The following is a 22,112-nucleotide window of genomic DNA, read 5'->3' as shown; positions in this document are numbered from 1 at the left end:
CCAAGGCTACACAGAGAAACCCAGCCTCGAAAAAAAAAAAAAAAAAAAAAACACCAGATGACCTGCTTTCTGTTTCCAGAACCAACATGGTAGCCCACAATAGTCTGTAGCTCCAGTTTAAGTGGATCTAATGCCCTCTTCTGGTCTTCTTGGGCACCGCATGTGTGTGGGATATATACATATATGTACATATGTATAACCACATATATGTATATATACGCACACATATGTATATATACCATATGTGTGTCTATATGTATATACATATATATACATATAGACACACATATGCACACATATATGTATATATTTCATATGTACACATATTTATGTGTATATATATATGTACACATACACACACACATATATATGCAGAAAAACATTCGAGCACATAAAATTGAAAAAACTCTAAAAACAGAACAAAATAATAAACACTGAGCTATGGAGAATGCTTAGTGTTTAAAGTGCTTCCCACACAAACAAGAGGACACAAGTTCAAATCCTTACATGTCATGTAAAAAGCTGGCTGTGATAGCAATGGTCTGTAATCCCTGGAAGCAGGCCAGCTAGCCTGGTATACAAAGCCACAAGCAAGAGTTCCTGGTCTCAAACAGGGTGGAAGATGAGGACATTACACAAGGTTATTCTCTGATTTCCACACATGCTCCGTAGCGCATGCCTCCTCCTTTCCTCTCTGTCTCGGTATCTCTCTGTCTCTCTGTCTCTCCAGTTAAAACAGCTACTAAGCAACGGACAACCAAGCTACCAACCCACACACAACAGCAAAAACCAAATCAAACCAAACCAAAACAACAAAAAACCCAAACCCTTTCTTTCATGAATAATGTCGTTGTATCTAGGGAAGGGGATGATGTGACTCTTGTAGAGATGTCCTAGACTTCCAGCCCATGACCTAAATGATTTAAGTACTTGCACTGACATTGTACAAAAGCTATTGCATGCTGGGAGCCAGCATGACCTCTGCAGCTAGAGTAGAGAAGGCTGGGAGCTCCGGAGGTCAGGAATGGGCGTGGGAGAGTGGGGTGTGGGGGATTAGGGCTTAGGTATGGGGGGCGTGGTTAACACATATGTGATCCCCAAGAGACCTCCTGTTTGATTCACAGTTTTCTGATTGTTTAAAATTTAAGTAAAATAAACCTGTGATCTCAAGCAAGGTTCTACAAAGGTAAATGAATGTAAAAAGAAGCAAAATTGGCCAGATTGAAAAAGAAAATGTACGGAGCCAATTGGAGTTTGGATTCCCTGTTTCCTGTTTCGGCTGTGGTAGTCCAGCCTCCATAGGAGTTGAGTCCCTTGGCCCTAAATTATTTTGTTTATTTATTTATCTATTTGTTTGTTTCATTGTTTGTTTTTTAATACAGTGTTCTGCCTGCATGTGTGCCTGCAGGCCAGAAGAGGGCAACAGATCCTATTATAGATGGTTATGAGCCACCATGTGGTTGCTGGGAATTGAACTCAGGACCTCTGGAAGAACAACCAGTGCTCTTAACCTCTGAGCCATCTCTCCAGCCATTGTTTGTTTTTATGTGCACTGATGTTTTGCTTGCGTGTAAGTCTGTTTGAGGGAATCAGATCTCCTGGAGTTGGAGTTACAGACAGTGTGAGCTGCCACGTGCTTTAGAAGAGCAGCCAGTGCTCTTAACCACTGAGCCATCTCTCCAGCCCCTTCCTTACACTGTTTTAACTGAAGAAAATTGGGCCTGTTACTCCAAATATCCCTTAGGCCCCTCACTCTGGCCCAGTGCCTTCTTCAGGCTCACAGGGCCAATTGAAAGTTTCCAGAATTTGTCTTTAGTTTGGGCTGGAGCCCAGTGGCAGACACAGAGGCGGTGGCACAGTTTCTCTTTACTGGTTCCTTCTCCCTCCCCTGATTGTCCTGGAATCTGTAAACAGACTGTACTCCTCAGAGCTCTGCTTGAGCAGAAAGCAGGCGAATCTCTAGTCCCTTCTGGACACCTCTGTCCCATCGGCTGCTACCCGCTGTTCTCAGACAAGTGCTCACTCTGGCTTCTGATCTTCTGTGCATCAACCTGGGTATCAGCAGCTGGAAAGCCAGGAACACGGCGGGGTCGGGACGACTTAGAGTCCAAGAATCATCCTGCCCCAGCCAGCAACAGGAAATGGCATCTTACAGAGAGCCTTGTTTGTCCCCAATGTTTGACCCTGTTTAACTGGCCATGAAGCAGCTTTAGCGAACAGACTCTTTGCACCTGCTACCAGGCAAATGAGTAACAAAATGGCTCTGGTCGTGTGTGTGAGCATGTTTTTGTTTTGTTTTACATCTATTGCTTGTGCTTTGATTGGAGCAACTCAAAGTCCATCTTTCCCTTTGGTTCAGGCAGAATGTCACAGTGAGGAGCCTCCAGATTCACGGTCTTCTTAAGCACATAGCAATCATGTTCTGATCAAGCCCGGCCTTGACGTTGGCCTGTTGTTTTAACTCAGCCAAGGAAACTGGGAACAAAAACCCAGGTGGACACCCCTCATCCTACCTCCTCACTCCCACCCCCATCCCCACACCCTTTTTTGTTACAGCCTCAAGCGTACTCAGTTTACAAGTATCAACGATCTCATGAGCAAAGGTTAGGGAAGAATCCTAGCCCTGGAAACTTACATGTGACATGACATGCTAGGGTAACTGATGCCCTTCTGTGTCCTCCATCATCACATGTGACTTGAAATGATCAGGTTAAGCCATCTGGGTCCAGGTTTGTGCTGGATCCCATTTCCAGAAGCCATGAATATCTTATACTTTTTTTTTTTTTTTTAAGACTGTGTAGAAGTGCATTCAGAGTACCTCTGCCTTCTGGCTAAATTCCAGTGGGGCAGATGCCGTGAGGTACCACTTTCGGTGAACCCCTTCCTACTGTCTCTCGCAGCATCAGCGGCCACCCAGGTTTTCTGTGCCTTTCGCTACGTGCAGCTCTGTCAGGCCCTATTTACGACCTCTCCAGCTGCATCTGATCCACGCCTCCCACGGCTCTCTCTTGGGATGCTGTTTCTCAACCACTCTTGAGCACTCAGACTGGGCTTCTGCGCTTCAGCTCCTTCACCCAGCCCAGGATCTTAGTTTCATGGGCTGTTGGTAAACTTCAGGGGGCGGTGAACGCAGTGCAGCTCAACAGATGACCGCTGAGTTCGTGGAAATGAACACTCCCCACTCAGTGGGTGTGGCGTGGGTGAAAGGCTCCGGCAGGCCTTGTCCTTCCCTTATTCCCTCTTCCTTGCTAAACCGTCAGATTACATTCCTAAAGCTAGCCACCAAGGTCTGTTCCCTTAGTTGGCCAATTTCCTCCTCCTCCTAAGGCTGACTTCCAAGGTCTAGCTATCAAAGTAATGAAGTCCAGCAATCAAAAGCCCTTTTTGGCTCATCTAATTAACATGCCCAATCAAGACAAACCAACTCACCCTAACAGGGTTTTTTTGTTTGTTTGTTTGTTTGTTTGTTTTTATAAAAAGCCATTTGCCTAAGGGCCATGTCTGTCTGCTTTCTATCCAGAAGGAATCATTTGCCCTTTTGGGGCAAGTATCCCTTCCCTGTTCTTCTTGTTCCCTTTCCCTTCTCCCTCATCTTGTCTCTGGTCTTTGTCTCTTATTCCCTGTCCTTTGTTCCTCTGGGGCAAATAAATTTCCTCTGTGCTGAGAACTTGGTCTTGGTGTGTCTTGTGCCTGGCCTTTCCAGTGGGGTGGAGGGGTAGATGGGATATGGGATCTGGGACAAGAGAATATAGCCACTTCTAGGGAAGGCCAGATTCCGAGAAGGGGAAGGAGATGGGGGAAGGGAGCAGGTCCTGTGGTGGGGTCAGGTCTAGGGGAAACCTTTATTCATAGCCCCTCTTGTTGTTTAAGCCACTGTAGCCATCAGGAAGTGTCTAGTAAGCAACTGGAGCCTGTCACCCACCCTCCTCCCACTCCTGGGTGTCCCATGAGTCAGATTCAAGGATAGGAAAGTAAAGACAGCTGTGGGACAGGCCTTGTGGTCATGTAGTTTCCTAATTTGGTCTGGCCAGCCTGGGCACAGGGTCCTGTGAAGCAATGATTCTCGGCTAGGGAATGGGGCAGTTCTACACTAGCCAAGATTGTCACCCAATCCTCTGAGAGTTGTGGCGCAGGTGCAGGCTTTTCCTTCCTTTTTTTTTTTTTTTTTTTTTTTACCCATTAGGACACAGCTTTGATTTATAGTCCTGAAAATGCATCTTCATAATAAAGGTGACATAAAGCCAAAGCATCTGGTTCCTGTGTGTGTAAGCATGTGTGTGTGTGTGTGTGTGTGTGTGTGTGTGTGTGTGCTATACATGCAATTTGCAACTAATGCAGAAATGTTAAAAACAAAAATGCTTATTCTTCCAAACTCTTTGTTTTCAGTTCTCTATCCTGGAGGCAGAAAATCTTCCTTTAATCAATTCTAGGAATACTCAGACCTTTCTGTCTAAAACCCACTCAGAGGCTGTGTGGCACAGTGGAGCATGCCTTTAATCCCAGCTCTCAGGAGGCAGAGGCAGGCTGATTTTTATGAGTTCAAGGCCAGCCTGGTCTACAAAGTGAGTCCAGAACAGCCAGAAAAATACCCTGCCTCAAAAAAACCAAAAACCAAAATCAAAACCAAAACAACACTCCCCCCGAAAACCCACTCAGTTTGCTCTGTTCTGAAATCTGTCAACTTTTTTTCCTGAGTGTCTCTTTTTTCTCATTATCATTTGTGTGTGTGCATGTGTGGAGGTCAGCGGACAGCTTTTGGGAGTCAGTCCTCTCTTTCCACCTTGCTGAGGCAGGCTCTCTCTCGTTTCTGCTGTTGTGCTGTGTACCCCAGGGCAGCTGGACCACAAGCTTTTGGGCAGGTCTCCTGTTTGTGCCTAGAGGAGGAGATGACAGTGAAGCATGAGGGGGACTGGTCATCAGACGTGCCTCATCCTGTCAGTCACTTACGGTGATGATTTTGAACGGGAAATGCCCTGACCTCCCCATCCTCCACTCCCTCCTCCACCTCACCTCCCACCCCTGCTGCCTTGTACTTGAACATTTGGCCCCCAGTGAGAGGAAATATGTCACTGGGGGCCAGCTTCCAGAGTTTCTAGTCTTGCCCCATCTGCAGTTCTCACTCTCTCCTTCCTGTGTGTGGCTGAGATGCTCTCTCAGCTTCTTGTTTCTGCTGCCCTACCTTCCCTGCCCTTAAGGATAGCTAGCCCTTTAGAACTGGTGGTGGTGGGCATAGGTACAGGCCCCATAGACTCGTGGATGGCAATGCTTGGCCCATAGGGAGGAGCACTATTGGGAGGTGTGGCCTGTTTGGAGTAGGTGTGGGCTTGTTGGAGGAAGTGTGTCACTGAGCAGGCTTTGAGGTTTTCTACGTTCAAGCTATGACCAGTGCGGTACACAGTCTCCTTCTGCTGCCTACTGACCAAGATGTAGGACCCTCAGCTCCTTCTCCAGCTCCATGTCTTCCTGGATGCTGCCAGGCTTTCCACCATGATAATAATGGAATAAACCTCTGAAACCATGAGCCAGCCCCCATTAAATGTTTTCCTTTATAAGAATTGCTGTCATAGCTGGGCATAGTGGCACACACCTTTAAGACCAGCACTCAGGAGGCAGCAGCAGGCAGATTGCTGTGAGTTCGAGACCAGCCTGGTCTATAAAGCGAGTCCAGGACAGCCAAAAACCAAAACAAACAAACAAAAAACCAAATTGCCATGGTCATGTTTTTTTTTCATAGCAACGAAACCCTAACTAAGACAGAAGTGCAAGGCAAAATAAACTCTTAAGTTGCTTTTAGTTATGGCATTTTCATTAACTGTTATATAAGGACCATGGCTTTGGGATTGAAAAATCCACATTTAGTGTCTTTATTCTCTGACTCCATCAGTATAGTTCTCTGGGACAAATGATAGCTTCCTACTTCTTCGCAGGAATATGAAGAAAGATTGCAAAGTACAAACAGCACATTTTTGTTTGTTTTTCAAGACAGGGTTTTGGACTTGCTTTGTAGACTAGGCTGGCCTCGAACTCACAGAAATTCAGGTGCCTCTGCCTTCCCAAGTGCTGGGATTAAAGTTGTGCACTACCACGTCTGGGACACATTTGTATTAAATTTGTTTATTTGTATATGTGTTGCTTATGTGGAGATCAGAGGACAACTGTGTGACGGAGGGTGAACCTTGGAATTGTGCTACGGAGTGCTACGGAGTGGCTGGCAAAGAGGCAGTAAGGGCCCAGGCCAAATCTTCAAGTGCCGAATGTGGGTTAGAGTAGAAATAACGTGTGTGCTGTGATCTGTCCCTCTGAAACCCACAAAGCCATCGTTATTTATCACGCTTCACCTTCCTGCTGAGCCCCTCCGAGTGCTTCTGAGCTCTCCCGAGAGGCACTGAGGGAGAAACTTTGCCTGTATTTCCCGTGCTAACGGCAACAGCTGTGACATGCCATCTCTGAGTGGCTGCATCCCGGAGGCGTTCCCTGTGGATCTCAGTCAACACCGGATAACGCTTATACCCAAGTTAAGGGATCTCCTGCTTTCGAATGGAGGACTAAGAAACCTGGAACCGGTCTCCAAACGCTTGGCAGCACCATAGTGCCAGTTCATTAACAGAATTCTGGCTAATATTTCTGATAACGTACCATGTTTTCTCTGCCTTCTATTCCTTTTTGCTCTTTTTCTGTTTGGCAAACTTTCAGCCTTCAAAACCCAGTGAGATGGTTATATATTCAGTTCTCCCTTCAACAAGCGCTGCTGGAGAAGTAATTTTGCCAACAGTTACTCTATGTTCTTTTATCATTGCTTCATTTTTCTACATGATTTTAGTGTTGCTCGTGGGTCTATTTTCTAGAATCTAGATCTGCAAGGTAAAGAGCACAGCTCAAGTACTCTACAGCCCCTGACAAGTATATATTAGCAATAGAGAAACTGTGTTTTCCTTTGTGAAATACCTGGCAGTGTGTGTTGTGCTTAGCTGTGTGCCTTAGAAAAACAACCAACCAACGACAGGAGCAACAGCAAAACCCCCACAAGCCTGCAGAGAAGCCGCCAAACTGCTGGGCATGGTGGCATAGGTTGTAATACTAGCTACCCAGGAGACTGAGACCCTAGGATTGTAGGATCAAGTTGCTGAGGCCCTGTCTCAAAATACAAACAAGAGCTGGGTAGGCCACTGAAGGAGCATGTGGGAGGCTCTAAGTCCAATCCATAAAGTAAATAAATAAATAAAAATAGAAAATCAATAAGCTAATCTCTAAGGCAATATACAGGTCCGCTCCCATCAGTTACCCACAGCCTACTGAGGACTGAAGCTAAAGCTTCGCTCCCGGGGGCAAGTGTTCTGTTTATGAGCTCTATCTTCCACTCCTTGTGTGGGACTACGGGACTTTAAGTCTTGTTTCCCTTGTTTTTTTATTTAGTCTGTTAGTTTTGTTTGTTTGTTAGGAGACAGGGTTTTATGAGAGCTAGGCTGGCTTTGAACTTGCTGTGTGGATGAGGAGACAAGGATCGCTCCTGCTGCTTCTGTCTCTGCCTCTGAGGGGCTAGGATTACAGGTGTGTCTCCTTTCTGGCTCTCATGGGACTCTGTGTGGGGGCAAACTCATTATCAGGACCTTTAACTTTAAAACAGAGATTGTTGGCAAGAAAAGTACAAACTTTAAAATTAAAAAAAAAAAATCTGTATTGTATGAGTGTTTTGCCTGCATGTATGTCTGTTTGCCACATGTGTGCTTGATCCCTGTGGAGGTCAGAGGAGGCCATCAGATACCCTGGAACAGGAGTTACAAGTGGCTATGAGCCAATGTGTGGGTACTGGGAATTGAACCCGGGTCCCCTGCAAGAGCAGTTCGTGCTCTTACCTGCTGAGCCATCTCTTCAGCCCCCAAAAAGTAAGTTTTAAAATAATAAAAAAGTAAAAAAAATCATTAAAACGCCAAAAAAAAAAAAAACCTGGGAAATTTTATTTTTTACTTTGGAACTAGGAAAATCTTTATGACTTGACCCTTACATTCTGTAAAAAAAAAAAAAAAAGATTAAAAGTGAAGTAAAATGAAGATATTTTTCTCCATAAAAAGTTCATCATAAAAGCAAAACACAATTTGTGAGAATGCACCCAACATTTTGAATATCACAGACAAAAGGCTATTTCTTTGTGATAAAGAGCTATTAAAGTCATTGAGAAACGTATCAAACCAGCAAAGAAAACACATAAACAGAGGAAATAACGGGAAGATGGCTGTAAATTGAAAGGATGCTTCGTGCTCAAACTCAGAAAAACACAAACCTACCAGATTAGCTAAGTTAAAAAAATGTCTGGAGGATGAGAAGATGGCTTAGCCAGCCAAGCGTCTGCTGTGAAAGAATGAGAAACTCCGGAAAGAGTTCAGATCCCCAGCACCCACACAGAAAGATGGGTGTGCTGGAGCATGCCTGTGATCCCAGTGTCAGGGAGACACACACAGGACGACCTTTGGGTTGCTAGCTGGCAAGAAAAACTGAATCGATGGGTTCCAGGTTCAGTGAGAGCCCCTGGAAAGCATGGAGGAAGATATCCAGCTTTGACCTCTGGCCTCTTACCCCCACATACGTGTGCATGCACAGCCTTCATATGCATGTACATGCACACACATGCAAAATGTTTAATGACCAACAGGCTAGGAAAAGAGGTGGGAAAGCAAGCATCCCACGTTGCCAGTGGAAGTGTAATGGGTGCGACTTCAGAGGAAGGCAATTCAGCATTATCGGAAGGCTCTGATCTAAGACAATGCTTTCAGAAGTCTCCTAGCAGGTTTAAATGAACTAAACTGACTTGTTTACAATGTTACAGCAGCACCGTTTGTAGTTCAAAAGACGAGAAACCACCTGAACCAAGATGGAGCTGGAGAAAAGGCTAGGTACCTATTTATACAAAGGAAGATTATGCAATTCAAATAAAAATTTCAGTTAATTTTTTTCATATGATTAAGAAGTTGTCAGGAAATACATATTTATTTAATGATAACAAAGTAAGAATACGTGTGTATTTTCTGTATAGGCTAGTTTCTATAGATAGGTAAAAGAAGGAATTTATAGGTATTTACTTGTGAGTGTTTCACTCTGTTAAAGAATTACATTCTTAGCCGGGCAGGGTGGCACATGCCTGTAATCCCAGCACTCGGGGAGGCAGACACAGGAGGATCTCTGTGAATTTGAGGTCAGGACGGCTACACAGAGAAACCCTCTCAAAAACCAAAACAAAATAACAATAAAATTACATTCTTGGGGCTGGAGAGATGGCTCAGCAGTTAGGAGCACTGGCTCCTGATTGACCAGGTTCAATTCCCAGCACCCACAGGGCAGCCCACAGCTGTCTGTAACCCTAGTTCCAGGGGATCTGGCACCCTCACACAGATATACATGCAGGCAAAACAGCAGTGTATAAAACAAACAAACAAAAAATTTCGTTCTTTGTCAAGGGGACTAACAAATAGAAAAATCACCACATATGGACAAATTCTTTATTTGAAGACAAATGAGTAAAAATTATGAGATTATTTGGTAGAAAGGACACTGACCCTTATTTAACCGAGTTATCAGTTGGAGAAACTCCTTAGGGTTGGAGAAACTCTTTAGGGTTGCTTCTGGAATCTGGATTTGATCTTGAGATAGCCTAAATGAAGCATGTCAGTGTCTCAGTCCACTCACGGCATCCAGTTGGCATCAGCAGAAAAACGCTGACTCTATCCAGGAAAGGTGATTGAGCTGCTGTGACCTTAGCAGTGTCACATGAGTCGGCAGAGTTCAAAGGCTGGCCACCTCAGAGGTGAACTGAACAGAGCTGGAAGGTAAGGAACTTCCTGGAAGGCTGGGCTGGATCGGGGTGCCACGCGTTAGTCAGTCTGTTTCATGCTGTGTGGAATTGCAGGGAACACGAGGACATCACGTAGGAAAGCAAGCTGGTCCAGGAGCCTGTCGCTGGGTCAAGCCTGGGAAGCAGCGCCACCTACAGGCAGAACGCCCTGGCCCTGGAGGCTCCCCAGGCTGCACGGCTGGGGTGAGAGGGAGGGTTACCACTGAAGGCGCCAGAACTTGCCTACGCTGAAGTCCTCCCAGGAATGCAGGGCGGAGGTGAGTAGGGAGTGTGGAAGAGAGGCCCAAGAAGTGAACACCTTTCTAAATGTTCAAAGGCATTGGCTTAACTTAGAGTATGACCCCATCCTCCATCATTTTGGTGCTTTTCAGTATTTTGCCTGTAAGAAGTGTAAATATACCAAATTCTAGTTATGACCAGTAATCTCTTGGGTTTGGCTAATGACATCAGATTGCATCCTTGGTTCTTGCTAAATGGAGTTGAAAAAAAAAAAAAAAGAAAGAAAAGAAAAGAAAACAGCAGTTCATAAGTTAAAATATATCATCTGTGCAAACAGGCTACAGCTAACTATCAAGTGAGCTAGGGACAAGTGCCGAGTTGGCGCTGCACGCAGTTTCCTTTCTTTCTCTCTTGGTCTATGGGGCTTACCTTTCCCAGAGATTTTAAAGTCATGCTGAGAGAAAACTGCTGAGCAGTTAGTGCTAAGCAGGGCTCACTCTTGAGAACCTTTTCAAACCTTTCTTTTGGCTGTTATGTGTCAGTGTGTCCACAAAAGGCTCCCAGCATGATCTCAGTCTCCAAGGACCGAGGTCTGAGGATTGTAGAGCAAACCCCAGGCCTCACTTCTCCTAGAAACAGCTCTCTTCCCAAGGCAGAACAAGCAGCTTGACCTAACGGCAGAGATGCAGGTGTCAGGTGGTCTGATGTTAGCAGACCGAGCTTCAGGTCTGGAGGTAGGGTCTCATGAACGGGTGGGCTTTTCCTTTTAATCTTCCTGTCCCTGAGATTCGTGGCTTTGAAAATAAAAAGTCACACTATCACACACCAGCAATGTCGTCAGTGCCCTGCTGTATTTGACAGAGCCGGCATTATATTCATACAAAACCAGTGTTAACTCTGGGCTATACAGACCACTAGTGTCTCACTAACAAGACACTGAAGGTCAACGGGAGACAGAATCGACTATCTTTAAGATGAAGACTAAAGAGTAAAAACCACCCTAAATAATGTATTCGTTTGTTTATATGTGCATGTGTGGGCATAGACATCTGTGCATGCGCACCACTGACTGCCCAGGAGCTGGAGCTACAGGTGTTTATGTGGGCTTCAGGCTTGTTCCCAGGTGCTCTGACTAGAACTCCAGGCCTCATGATTGTACAGGAAGCACCCAACAACCGAGCTGTCTCTTCAGCTGCTAGAATCGTCTGTAACGAACAGCTCTTTATTGCTAATTTAAGATGCTTTTCTTTAAAAAAATTTTTTAATGTGTATGAGTGCTCTCTCTGCATGTACACTTGCATGCCAGAAGAGGGCATCAGATGCCAGTATAGATGGCTGTGAGCCACCATGTGGTTGCTGGGAATTGAACTCAGGACCTCTGGAAGAGCACACAGTGCTCTTAAACCCTGAACCACCTCTCCAGTCCCTAAGATGCTTTTCTTATAAAACTCTTTTTTACTGTTATGAAAGGCTATAACCATGAGATTATATGATCAAATATTTGGCTAAAACCAAAACAAAAACCAGCCTCTGTAATTTTCTGTCTTGAATGCGGAGGTACTCCTTATAGAGTGGGATCTGTTTCGTAGATTTCACTGCCTAGAATTTTACTTTGTTGAAATGTTAAGGCCACAAGGGTAAACTAACTCTTCAACATTTCATTCCTCTGTTTATACCGCTTGGAGCCTCTGTCCTTGCCATCCTTGTAAAGCTTCTACCACTGGCTACATTGTCAGCTCTTGATTTTCTAAGACAGCTTTTTGCTGGCTACTCAGGCAGGCTGAAGATCTGCCTGCCTCAGTCTCAAGTGTGGAGACCTCCAACTACTTTGTTTTTCTCTTAAAACAAACAAAAAAAAAAAGGTGAAAACAAGCCTGGCATGGTGTGCACACCTGTGGCCCCAGGTGCAGGCTGGGGCAGGACTGCTGTGAGTTTGAGGCTAGTCTGCACTGAAAAGAGCTCATTTCTCAAAACCAACCAAATGAACCTAACCACAGAGATTAAAGTAGAAGAGAAACAGGTAGAGATCTACTTTTGTGGAGCTGGAAGATGACGCAGGGTAAAGGGTCTGCCGTGACCTAAGTTCAGACAGCTAGCACCCAAGTGTGTGTGTAATCTCAGCGCTGGGAAAGAGCGACAGGAAGACCCCCAGCACTTTGCTGACGAGTCAGTCAAGCCACTGGTAAACTCCATGTTCAGTGACTCTCAAAGCAGGAACGTGGAAATGCAATAAAGACCCTGACACTGACCTCTGGCCTCCGCATACACTGGCTCCCACATGGGCAAAGAGGAACCACCTGTGTTGCAAAAGTACCTGCAGTCATTTACTATCCACTAGGGATGTGTGTCAGTTACTACGACCTAGACAGACACACTTGCTGCGCCCACTGTCTCCAAATGCCACCCAACCTGATTCAATTCCTGTGCTGTCCCGCTTGTCCTTTTTTTGGTATCTCCACTTAGCAGACAGATCTTTACCATATCCACTCCTGTGACCCAGGAAACGGGTCACGGAAACAGTATGAGCATGCTCACTTTGTTTCTAAAGTGGTTGTGCTATACCTGTCTAATAACTTCCACTAGGAACTGCTTAGGTCCTCTTAGCCCTCACTTGAGTAAAGCAGGATTAGGTGCAGCTGAAGGGCAGAGCTGCTGAGTAGACAGGTGTGAGGAATAGGCCCACTAAGGGAGAGTTTAGAAGCTGAGAGTGGCTTGGCAGCTTCTAGACTCTGCTCCTCTAGGTCCCCTGGCACTCAGAGGATTACAGAGTCACAAAAAGGCCTCACAATCTGACATCATTGGTCTATCTGTTCTATCTGTTCCTATTAAGTGGCTTTACACACCCTATTATACAGACAACAGCGGCACCGGCACACCTTTCTCCTTAAGTAACTGGAGATTTACAAGTATCAATTAAGAAAAAGAAATTATTCAACACTGACATTTTATTTTCTGAAGTTTATCATAATTTTACAAAACAGAACAAAACAAAAAAGCAGGTATCAAAAACAGCAGTTTATAGAATTTCTGCACTGGTTCTCCCCACAGTCAGTGACTCTGGAACTGGTGTCTTAGGCAAAGCCTCACCAGGCCGATTCTCTCGGCCACGTGCATTCAGGTGGTTGGTTTCAGAACTACTTTGTAATAACTTTTTACAAGCACCGGTCATTTTTTGAGAACCGATTTGGTTTGTCCAACAAAGTAAACACTTTTTTTTCTTTTACTGTGTGGAATTTTTCTTGCTTAAAAAACACTGAGCTGAAACACAGGTGTGCATTTGGATCAGAACCAAATTTTCTGAGATCCCTGTTACCTGAAGAACACTGAAGACATCATTGGGCATACGAAATGTTACAGTGAATACTTGTGAAGATGTCTAAGGCAGCTACCTTACTTCTGATGAAAGTACTTCATTCAGAGGCTGCTGGAGTTTGAATTTTATCAGTTTCAATGTCCTTTCTCTGACCAGCAATAGTTTCACCCAGACAGCCTCATTATCAGAAGAAAAACGTGATGTTTGTGCCAAAGAGGTTTTTACATTTTGTAAATACATTTACATAGAGCAAGACTCCTTGCTCTGGACCCTGGGTCACCACAAAGAGATTGAGAGGCCATGATAACTGGATGCTAACAGGAAGTAAGACACTTACACTCATAGCATCATCTGGAGGTGAGCAGAAATAAAGCTGGAAATTGGTAGTGGGGCTCACCCACTACATGCTCTGGAAACACATTTTGCTTAAATAAGGGAAGTGTGGTCCAGTTTTGCAATGTTAGTAGCTGCCAGTCTCTTGTTTTTAAAAATAAAGATCACTTCCCGACGAGCAATGAGTTAGGAAACTGGCCTCAAATTTGATCAGATCTCTCAGAATTGGTTAAAAATAAAGTAAAACCATTAAATCAGCCAACAGTTAGAAATTGCACAATCAAACTTGAATATAAATTACAGAAGGGCATACATATTATTGATATGGGGTTCAAACAACCCCTTTGAAACAAAAATTTCTCCACATTACTTCAATTTTCATTAAAGGAAACGGATACATAATTTTCTTCTTTACAGATATGGAAAAGGAAGCAAGAAGGCAAAGCTGAGAGAAACAGATGCTACCCACAGGGCAGCGGTGCCATTTGGTTGTTTTGGTCTTTGTACCAGCAACTCCCACTCCTATGAACGATGTCCAGTTCCAGCTGGACTACACGGTTTTTCTTGCAGTCAAAACACGAACGATGGACCCTACTCCACCAGCCGCAAGTGCCTTAAACAAACCAAACACACAGAAAGGGTCATAAAGGAAAGCGTAAGATTAGGCTAAACACAGAACTTTTTAATTTAGCAGAACATTTCAGCATCATATATGAAGTGGTGTGAGTTATCTTATTTCCTGAGCATCCATTATGCCCAGGCAGGTCTCAGCACGAGACTAATAATCTTAGTATGAAGACTAGACTAAGGCACAACAAAGACCAACTTCTCAGGGTTTCTGTCCCTGTGAACTTCCTTCCAAATAGACACTAGTCACTATTCAAGCATACTGTGTCTAAATAATGTTTCAAGATGTCTGTAGAACAAGGTTTCTGGTTAAAACAGGTATTCAGATATAAATTCAGGACATTCTCCATCTCTCATCCTCACTGTGGTTAGGAAGAACCTTAAATTAGGAAAAGTCACCCCAATTTCTACTTAGTTTCCAGATTTTCCCCCTACCATAAGAAGATAATATTTAAGAGCTAAGAGCTGATGATCTTTAACTTTGAATCTCTGACTTGAATAACTGAGGGCCATGATTAAACATTAAAACCTGGAAAATCTGTTTTACTTTGGTTGAAAAAATAAAATGAGTATCATGTGTATGGTGCTGGGAATTTAGAAGTGAACAAACATCCTTTGGTCTACCATGAGATAGTTTACAAGCAGAACATTCCAGCATCATGTATGAAGTGGTGTGAGTTATCTTAGAGTGCTACAAAAGCAGAGAAAAAGCAAGTGATGCCAGGGGAACTGACAGACTGATAACAGGAAAGAGAATGGAAGCGTGAGGGTGGGCCGTATTCAGAAAAAAGGCTGGTAGGTTGGGTAGAAAACAGAATGGTACAGGATAAAACTGGTGGCAAACCAGTTAGGATGCTACAGCAGCCACCTTAAGATGCTGCAAAGGGTGCATTAGAGACCTGCTGGCAGAGGTGGACTCAAGAAGTACTTAGAAAGTCAACTCTGGAGATTAGAAAAACAAAACAAAACAACAAAACAGACAACATATGTACTACTTTCCTCGTCTACAAGAGTTTTTCCTTCTGGTATTTTTTGAGGATTGCATGAGTGAATGCATTTACAAAGTTCTTAGAAGAATGTTTGGACTGTAACAAGTTTCTAAGTTATGCCACTGTGATCCTTAGACTATTCTGGACCTATGTCAGTTTGGGCGTTAGAGGTGGCTCTTCATCTACAAAAGATGAGAGCCGCGTGCTGGGCAGTGGTGGCGCACACCTTTAATCCCAGCGCTTGTGTGGCAGAGGCAGGCAGATCTCTGCAAGTTCAAGACCAGCCTGGTCTACAGAGTGGTCAGCCAAGGCTACATAGAGAAATCTGTCTCCAAAAACAAACAAACAAAAAAATATGTATATATAGAGAAAGACAGGTACACATTTCACAGAGCTGGTGAGGAATAAATAAAAGGTAAACAAGTATAGAGCCTAGCAAACACAGAGCATTCCAAATAAGATGACCATATAAATGACCGAACAAGTTCCCTTCGGTGAAAGGGGCACTGTCCTTAGAATAGCACAGGTGCTATACTTATACTTTGGTATAAGTATACTTATACTTTGGTAGTATACGTGAGACACAGTGAATTAAGTAAGGCTCAGCAAAAATTTACTTTCAGTTTCATCTTTCCACTCAGACTCAAGAGAATGGTTTTAAAAAGAACTGACTTCCGGGTGCTGAGATGGCTCAGCACATTAAAAGTGCTTACTCTGCAAATCTGACATGCTGAGTTCAGTCCCCATAATCAACACACACACACACACACACACACACACACAAAATCATACACAGGTTTAATGCTTAGCATCTGGAATGCCAGCATTTTTTGAGAGATATGGTTATGTTGTTTACCTTTTTATCATTATAAGAGCTAGGTATAAAAGGTTTCCTTACTTAAAAAAAATTATACTTGCTTTGTGCGTGTGCGTGCATGCATGTGCGTAGGGAGTAGGTTCTTTCTGTCTACCATGAGGGTCCCAGGGATTGAATCAGGTTTCAGGCTTGGTGGGAGGGGAGCCTATCCAACTGAGTCACTTGGTTGACCCATCTACTAACTTCTTACACAGAATTAAAAATAACTTCCCTTTCTCTAAGACCCAGCCTCCCAATATGGCATATAAGACATTATATGGACCACGTTGGCCCAGGACGCCTCTCGCCAGTATGCTAGGATTATAGACATGCACTACCACGCATGGCCAAGAACACTTTTGGAAAAACAAAACCACAGTGCTGTGAATCAAACCTTGGGAATGCTAGGCAAGCACTCCACCCTTTCTCCGTGGTCCTTGGCAACTTCTAACAACTTCCTATCCCTGGGAGCTTGCCTATTTCTGATCTGCATAAAAACATAAAACACTTGTTCTTTTGTGTCTGGTGTACCTCACTTAGCAGAACACTTTCTAGGTTCACCTGCACTAACATGTATGAAAACTCAATTCCTTTTCATGGATGAATAACATTCCACTGTTTGTATGTACCATACATCAATCCTTTCATCTTGGGTTATTTCTATATTTTGATCAGTGTAAAAGAATTCTTGATTTTCTTTTAAAAAATTTTCTTGGAATTCATACTTCAAGTACATAATTGCTATGTATTAAATATATACAAATAAATTTTATTTGGTGCAATCGAAATCTCTTAAGACCAAGGCTGGTAAGCAAATGTGAACTTTCATTTTAATGGATTTTATTTGTAATAATAAAGATGTACAATCAAGTTTTTCTTCAAAGGATAGAGGTATTATTCTCTATTATAAAGGAACCAGTTTTAAGGATGTACAATTTTTAACTTACCTTTTCATGCCACTGTAGTAACACAGCACTGCTATTGTCAGATGGGCTCTCAAAGCCTTTATAAATATACTTCATTAGGAGGTCCACACCATTCTTGTCCAGAGACTGAACGGCCTTTTCAATATCATTAGCTTTAAAAGAGATGAGCACCTTCAAGACAATGCTGCCTGCCCGGTCCTGAAGGTAAACACATAACAAAATATTTAGGCACATGTATGCCAGGAACAAAATCTTAAGAAGACTACATTGGAATGACATCTGAAGAATGACATGGAAGATGTGAAAGAAGACTCCTTGGGAATACGGCCAGTGTTTAGATAAAGCAAAGAACAAGTGCTGGTGGCGTGGGTTTCAGAGATTTCAGAGTGTTCCAAAGATCTGCTGTGACAGAGCGGGTGCTGGAGAAGCAGCAGAGGAAGTGAAAAGGCACGAGAGACACAGACACATCATGTGAAGGCCTGTAGGCAGCACTGTAGTGGCCCTGGCGTTTACTCTGAAACAAGACAGTGGGGTTCTAGGAGCAGTGACACAATCTTTTAAGACTATTTGGCAGCTCTGTTGAGAACAGCAGCGAGGCAGGGGTAAGACTGAAGGAGGACTTCATTAGGGGTAATTGCAAGAACACAGGCTGGTTCTGGTTGGCATGATAGTAGAGGTGGTAAGAAAGGAACCCATTCTTCTGTTGGTTGTTTTAGAGACAGACTTCCACTGTGTAGCCATGGCTGCCCTCAAACTCACAGAAATCCTCCTGCCTTTGCCTTCCAAGTGCTGGGATTAAAGGTGTACACTAAAAAACTCCTAACCAAACAAGGAAGCTGAATTATAGAATTCTATCTTGTATATTATCTTTCAGAAGTGATATTTTCTTAAAACCTAAAACCTTTTTTTTTTTTTTTTTGCTGGGAACTGAACTCAAGACCTCTGAAAGAACAGCCAGTGCTCCTAACCCCTGAGCCATTTGTCTACCTGCAAAACCAATTCTTATGAGCAATGTCACTTGTGCTTTACTTAAATGTTTGTTTATGCGTTTTATGTGTAGGAGTGCTCTATCTGCATGTATACCTGTGTAACAGAAGAGGGCATCAGCTCCATTATAGATGGTTATGAGCCACCATGTGGTTGCTAGGAACTGAACTCAGGACCTCTGGAAGAGCAGCCAGTGCTCTTAACCTCTGAGCCATCTCTCCAGCCCAAAGCTCCCTTTTAAAACCATTAATTTTTTTTTTTTTTTAAGTTTCCTATCTACAGACATTAACTTCACCTCTGTTCATCTCTTACGCATCGTCTAGGCTCAGGGAACCCGTAACTGACCCTTTCAACGGTTCATTTCTCCTGTTCAACACAGTGGTGCCTTCAGCATTGCTGAGGGCAGGATTTTACAGGATGTTTCGACCGCCACTTCCCTATTTAGAAAATATCTTATTAGAGCTATAACCTCCCATCCACATGCTACCCAAAACAAACAAAACAAAATGAAAACCCCACAGAACACCAGAAGGGGTAAAACTGAAAATTTAATGATGTTCCTAACAACTTTTAAAAAGCATACAGTTTTGTTGCCTTGGTAATGCTTATACGTTCACCTATTATTATTCAATTAAGGTTCTGGAGTTTCTGAAACAGGCCTGTGGACCACAGGGCATTGGTTAGCCTGCATTTTAAACAACAAACAAGCAGTCCATAAGAATTAGTGGAGGACTGATGCAGTGATGTAAGGTGCAAAGCTTTTCTGAAGGATTTGGCAACACTTTGTTTTTCAAAAGCCTTAAAAAAATGTCTTCTTTGATCTAGCATTTATCCTCTGAGAATTTTATTGACAGAAATAATTAAGATTTACCTAACATTATTCATTTTGGCAAACTAGTTAATCTAATTTACACTAAAAGGGATCAGTTGTATATAAAATGTCACATACTGGTATACAGCAGTTAAAGTGCTACAGAAATAATCTTATTAGTAAGGAAAGAAGCTCATGTACATTACTCAAGAGTTAAAAGTTTAAGATTTTTTTTTTGAAGATACAAAAAACTCTTTAAGTATGAAACTCTTTAAGTATGCAGCAATACAAGGCAGCAACTGTAACCCAAAGAACGGCGAACACCCTTTTCTCACGCCTTTGTTTTCTGTAATATTTAATATTTACAAACTAAAAACTTACAAGCAGAAGCCGTGTGTATTTTGGTAAAAACTACTTATTTTTCAAGCCTTTGTTTAAATTTAACCTCAGTGGATTTCTCCCAAAGCACACACAGAACTAATGTCTTCATCCTTTAAACTTACTGTGTCCCACACAGCATTATCCTAACTCTACATTCCAATGCTATTTTTTATGACATTTTTACTTGTCAAGGTGTCTTTTTAAGCTCATGCTTTTAGTCCCAGTGGAGGCAGATCTCTGTGAGTTCCAGGCCAGACAGGTTATACACTGAAGACCAAGTCTCAGGAAAAAAAAAATCATACTGTACACTCCTGTGTCAAGAACAGTAAATAGTTAAAATATTTGTTGACTGGGGTGTCAAAGGATTTTGATAATAGTGAAACACCAGCAGAGACTAATGCTGTAGTCTGCAACTCACCTTCACTGCCTGACTCTTTGTGTTGATAGGGGGGTTTTTCAGGGCAGCCTGGAGAGCAGCTGTCATGTTTCCTGTAATGAAAGTTAAGGAGAGAACAGCCAGGGACGGCCCCTGCTTTACAGGACTACTGGTTCCTAAGACTTGACTTCATGAACAGTAACAAATTACTATGGCCACTTGGTTCAATATTGGAAACTGCATGCGTTTGCTTCCAATACGTCAATCAAAGGTTAAAACACCGATGTTATGAGAATATAAGAAAATTTTTTAAAAGCAAAGATTGATCTGACCCTGGCTTTATCAATCAAATAGGTCACACTTTCCAGGGAAATACACACACTCATCTAGATGGGTATTCAAGAAACCTTAAATGTGTGGAAGAATTATTAGGTCACCAAATGAGGCAGCCTGTCAACTAACGAAGTATAATATCTTGTCTGTATGATTCTTAGTGCAAAACAATCCTAACCTTTAGAGTGAAACTCCAGTGTGTATTAAATGCAATGCAGGCAGATGACTGGCGGTCGGAATGGAAGAGGCAATAGCCTAATATTGATGAACGGGATGCGGTAATAATCCGCACGACCTGTAGGTGGCAGCTTACTTCGTTTCCTACAGGTTATTCAAACTGGGCTGGACCATCCACACCTACTCAGTCTCTGAGAGCAAAGTGAGTAAGCAAGCATGGGAAACAGGAAGGCCAATCAGACTGTCAGAACAGACAGTCATTTCCCTAAAAGGAAAACTACAGCGTCACTTGTTCCTCCATCTGTAGTACCCAACCAGGGCGCTCTCTTCTAGTTAAAGAGAGAGACAATATCTTTATATTTTAAGATAGATTGATGATAATGTTGACACAATTGCTGATGGTCACGGCAGTAGGAATCACCAGAAACTACCTGAAATACATTAGTTTAATGAAACATAAGATATCCATCTTTTTAAACAAAGATGAATGCTCACCACTTCTGTGGAAAAGGTCTAATAAAAATTATCTGCGATCGGTGATAAACTGTCAATGCTGCATGGTCTTAAGAAGAATACTTTTTTTAAAAGAAAAAAATCCTAAGTATTTAAATAAACAAGTTAGTAGTAACTGATGTGAAAGTTGTGGTAATAAAAGTTAAACCTATATGGCATATATATATGTTCACTTATTTCATTATAATTTAGTAGAATATTGATGAGGAAAGAGTTGTATGGACAGACAAGGCGATTTCTCTAAAGCTACAGTTTGGGTTTTTGCAACATTTCTATTTTCCCAAGAGACTGATGATGCAAATGATTTTCAAGGTTATGAATATTCAGATACGCAAACAGAGGAATCAGGAACTGACTGCCATATTTTAACTAGAATGGAAGCAATATCAGAAAAACGGTTTTGATTTATAGAACTGATTCATCCTCTTTTATTCACTGGGGGTTCATCTTAAATATTTCCAGGGATTCTCTACATGCATTCCCTATCCTTTTCCTATTGGCCTCTTCTTAGCAGGGAAAAGGCTCCAAGCTTTCACTGGGAATTCTGGAGGAGAACACTCCCTTCGTCCCGTTAACGAATTATACGCAGCCTTGCCAAATCCTTTCAAAGGTGATGCTGCTGCTGCAAAAGCTCATGCATGGACTGACTGTCCGGAGGGCCTCAATCTGCGAACCGCTCCATCTCTTCTCGCTAGGGATACACTAATCCCACCGCTCCTCAAACCACACACCCGACAGAAAAGCAGACTCGGAAGAGGGACGCCCGTGTCCCCACCAGGCAGGGATTTCAGGCGCTCAGGGCGCCGGCCGGTCCCCCCCGCGAGGGCGCGGCCGTGCGCACCTGAGGAATCTGGGCGCCGGCAAGTTCACGGGCGCGGCCGCGGGGTCCGGGCGGCCTGCGGGCCCCGGGAGCGCCTGCCCCGCTTCCCCACCTAGAGCCGGGGGCGGCCGGCCGCGCGCCCCGCGTCCCCGCAGCCCCGGCCGCCGCGAGCGCAAGGATATTGCCGCAGGCACGAGTCCACCTCGCCCTCGTCGGGCCCGGCCTGGCCATCGCCGCCGTCCTCCTCGTCCACGAACTTGTTCTCATCGTACTCGTCCACGTCCACCTTCCGGAAGCGGGCCGACGACACCGTGTTCTTCGACATCCCGGATCGCGACGCGACGCTGGCCTCCCCTCGGCGCTGCCTCTGCCTCGGCGAGCCCTGCCCGGCGCGACTCACTTCCCTCTTCCGCTCTGGGGCGTCGCCGGCAGCGGCTGCCTGCTCGCTTCTGGGCCTGCGCGCCAGCCAGCGCGGCTTCCTCCTCGGTCTGGAGCGATCCTTCAGTCCCCCGCTCCGCCTCCGCGTCCCCCGGGGAGCGCGCGCCCGCGAGGGAGCGCGCGGGACGCACCGCGCACGCGCGGGCCCGCCGCAGCGAAGGGGCGGGGC

General features: G+C 44.0%; 1 protein-coding gene across 1 annotated transcript; it reads right to left on the bottom strand.

Moving 5' to 3' along the window:
* Positions 1-12,990: 12,990 nt before the first annotated feature.
* Arpc5 (actin related protein 2/3 complex subunit 5) lies at positions 12,991-22,012 on the bottom strand. Its single transcript, XM_021632877.1, has 4 exons — positions 21,688-22,012; positions 19,705-19,777; positions 17,129-17,305; positions 12,991-14,322 (listed from the first exon to the last, which is right to left on the bottom strand). Exons 1-4 carry the CDS (start codon positions 21,828-21,830, stop codon positions 14,260-14,262), a joined length of 456 nt encoding a protein of 151 aa, XP_021488552.1. The 5' UTR covers positions 21,831-22,012; the 3' UTR covers positions 12,991-14,259.
* Positions 22,013-22,112: the final 100 nt, after the last annotated feature.

This window comes from Meriones unguiculatus, chromosome 11 (assembly GCF_030254825.1).
Source record: "Meriones unguiculatus strain TT.TT164.6M chromosome 11, Bangor_MerUng_6.1, whole genome shotgun sequence".
Lineage (NCBI taxonomy): Eukaryota > Metazoa > Chordata > Mammalia > Rodentia > Muridae > Meriones > Meriones unguiculatus.
Note: the sequence above shows the minus strand (reverse complement) of the source record. Positions and strands in the feature narration are given on the sequence as shown.